The sequence below is a fragment of the Etheostoma spectabile genome, chromosome 6 (assembly GCF_008692095.1).
Source record: "Etheostoma spectabile isolate EspeVRDwgs_2016 chromosome 6, UIUC_Espe_1.0, whole genome shotgun sequence".
Classification (NCBI taxonomy): domain Eukaryota; kingdom Metazoa; phylum Chordata; class Actinopteri; order Perciformes; family Percidae; genus Etheostoma; species Etheostoma spectabile.
Window position 1 is genome coordinate 12,751,051 of NC_045738.1, and position 1,930 is coordinate 12,752,980.

General features: G+C 36.8%; 1 protein-coding gene across 1 annotated transcript in view; it reads left to right on the top strand.

The window, feature by feature from the left end:
• The window catches only part of bcl3 (BCL3 transcription coactivator), an 18,738-nt gene that overhangs the window by 1,610 nt on the left and 15,198 nt on the right, over positions 1-1,930 (top strand). Inside the window, exon 2 of the mRNA XM_032518728.1 lies at positions 120-240. Coding sequence (XP_032374619.1) covers positions 120-240 — 121 coding nt within the window. The remainder of the gene's footprint in view (positions 1-119; positions 241-1,930) is intronic.

A 1,930-nucleotide genomic window follows, 5' to 3' on the forward strand; every position in this document is an offset into this window, starting at 1 on the left:
ATATATATATATATATATATATATATATATATATATATATAAATATATATTTATGTATGTTTGTATGTATGTATGTATGTATATATGTATGTTTCTGTGTCTGTGTCCTTCCTGCTCAGGTCCATACCCAGTGTACCATTTTCCCCCTGTCCCAGAGCTGAACTACCATCTGGTCCACCAAACCGAAAACCTGCTGACTGGTATTGCTCTGGCTACACATCAAGATGAAGATGGAGACACGTATGTTGATGTTTTTTTTAAATGGCTTAGATTGGAAGTCCTGTCACGTATACAAGTCACTTATACACATGGTAAACTTGAAAGGTTTATATAATTCATTCACAACAGGAATTTGTTATTATCAGCACATTCTATTTACAATAGACAGTCGAAACTTGGCACAATTCTCAGATCTGAAATCTTACCACAATCATAAATATTCATAGGATTTCCAGCAGATGGAGATAATTTATTGTCATTTTCTTTAGACTGAGCAGATCATGTTTACATCTTGACCTGTCTAACCAAGAGTTTTAACTAGTAACCATCCCCTAAGTTTAAGAAGCAAAACATTCCTATAACTTCCTAGAAGTAGTAACTCATCATTTGCAAACTTGTCAAATATGAAAGTCAAACTCAGATTAAATAGTCTAAAAGGGCAATTTCAAAGTCTAGTGTTATGTGTTTTTTTTCAAATAGTTTTCATTATAAAGGTCATACTTTAATTAGAAATGAAATACATTAGTTTCTGTACTTTGATGCCCTCTATGGTGGCAAGAAGCAATTGAAAACATGTTTTCATTACATGTGGGGATGAATGAGTCCAAACTGATAGAAGAAATATGGGTGGTGATTACGCAGTGGATATCACATGTGCCTTTATTGTGGGAGATATGGGTTCAATTCCCACTGCGATATGTCAACCAATGTCTCCCTGAGCAAGACACTTAACCCATAGTTGCTCCAGAGGCAGTTCTTAGTTGCTTTTGGATAAGAGCGTCAGCTAAGTGACATGTAATGTATTATCGGTACACTGAGTATTCCGTGCATCCACAATGCCATGACTCTGAACCCATCATCATTAATTGGATCATTTACACCTCAGGTTTTCCTACTGTGACCTGTTATAATGTCTTTCATAAAAAAGTAATTTGACATTTAATTCTGCATTATAACTTACAAGCCAATGACATACTGTAGATCTGCACCCTGCCTCTCTGTGACCTGCCCAGCCTGACCCTTTTACTACATGACCTATCTCCTCAAAGGGAAACCATTAACATTGTCATAAAAAGTCAAATTGAGATGGTCACATACAAAACAAGTCAATACAAGTGATTCATTGGGCTACACCCAAACAACATTTAGTCTTAACAAGTGATGGTCTGACTTTATAAACAAAAGGTTTGCCATTACGCAACCTGGTTGTGGTTTGTGAGATGTCTGTAATATCATCCCAATTTAGGTTATGCTCTCTGTGCCTAACCTAGTTCTGCATACTGAACAGATCCAGTCAGTGCCCTCCTCAAATCCAACCAAATTCTTTACCTTCTTTTCACTTCCTGTAAGGAAAACTGGTTTAGTGTCAATCAGAAAGGATTCACTAATTAGCAATGGAGATATTGATCGCACACACCAACCTGGAAACTGCAGCACTTGAATCTGAGCTGCTTCAATAAATAGGCATTGAAGTTTGTGTTAGTGTGTTAGTGTGTGTGTGTGTGTGTTAAACAACCTATAATTTTAAGTGTAGGATGGGGGGTTGGGAATGAGAATAGTAGTACAGAAGACACGGGAGGAGTTCTCAACAACACATGAATGCAAATATTAAACTTTAACGCATGGTTACTTTACTTTGTCTAAAGTCTTAACACCCACCCACACACTAACTGAAATGACACACACACACACACACACACACACACACACA